The sequence below is a fragment of the Cariama cristata genome, unplaced genomic scaffold (assembly GCF_000690535.1).
Source record: "Cariama cristata isolate BGI_N322 unplaced genomic scaffold, ASM69053v1 scaffold27531, whole genome shotgun sequence".
Lineage (NCBI taxonomy): Eukaryota > Metazoa > Chordata > Aves > Cariamiformes > Cariamidae > Cariama > Cariama cristata.
This window is the reverse complement of record NW_009599091.1, coordinates 2271-2884: the sequence shown is the minus strand read 5'-3', so window position 1 is coordinate 2884 and position 614 is coordinate 2271. Positions and strand designations below refer to the sequence as shown.

Genomic DNA, 614 nt, shown 5'->3' with positions numbered 1-614 from the left:
CCCGGCTGGACCTCCTGCCGCGGTGGTGGGGGAAAGGCAGGGGTGAGTCAATTCAGGTCCATGTCCCCACCGTCCCGCGCTTGAGGGTCTGTGTGCTGCACAAAAAGGTGGCGTTTCCTCCCAAAAAAACCATTCCATCCACCAACCCGGGGATCAGCTGGAGGGCCAGCTCCCGCTGGGATGCCCAGACCAGCTTTGGGAGGGTGGGATCTTGCCTCCCCCCTGGGGCTCCTACCAGAAGGAGAGGGTGTAGTCGCCCACGAAGGTCTCGCTCTCGCGCACCAGGAAGGTGCCATCCTTGCCACCCGTCTCGGTGCAATACTCGTGCAGCAGCTTCTCGGCGATCTGTCGCCCGTCACGGCCACCTCCCAGCTTCCCGTGGAACCACTTCTCCGTGAAGTGCAGCTCGTTGTTGTTGAATTCCTGCAAGTTCACCCCAAAATGTGCATTGCCACCTTCTCGCCCTCCCCATGGAGTCCTCCCTAAATGTCCTTGCCCCATGGACACATCCTGCCCCTCACGCACCTCCTTCTGCTCCACCTCCTCTTCATCCTCATTAAACTGGTAGCGGGATGTCCCCTCCGCGTAGTCGATCATGTTGTTTGTCATGACAC

General features: G+C 60.1%; 1 protein-coding gene across 1 annotated transcript in view; it reads right to left on the bottom strand.

Annotated features, from left to right (window-relative positions):
• Positions 1-614, bottom strand: part of LOC104168845 (1-phosphatidylinositol 4,5-bisphosphate phosphodiesterase gamma-1-like) — a gene marked incomplete at its 5' end in the record, with an annotated part of 9127 nt that overhangs the window by 6629 nt on the left and 1884 nt on the right. Inside the window, 2 exons of the mRNA XM_009709570.1 lie at positions 236-423; positions 526-614. The exon at positions 526-614 is cut by the window's right edge and continues 17 nt beyond it. Of these exons, the coding sequence (XP_009707872.1) occupies positions 236-423; positions 526-614 (277 nt within the window). The remainder of the gene's footprint in view (positions 1-235; positions 424-525) is intronic.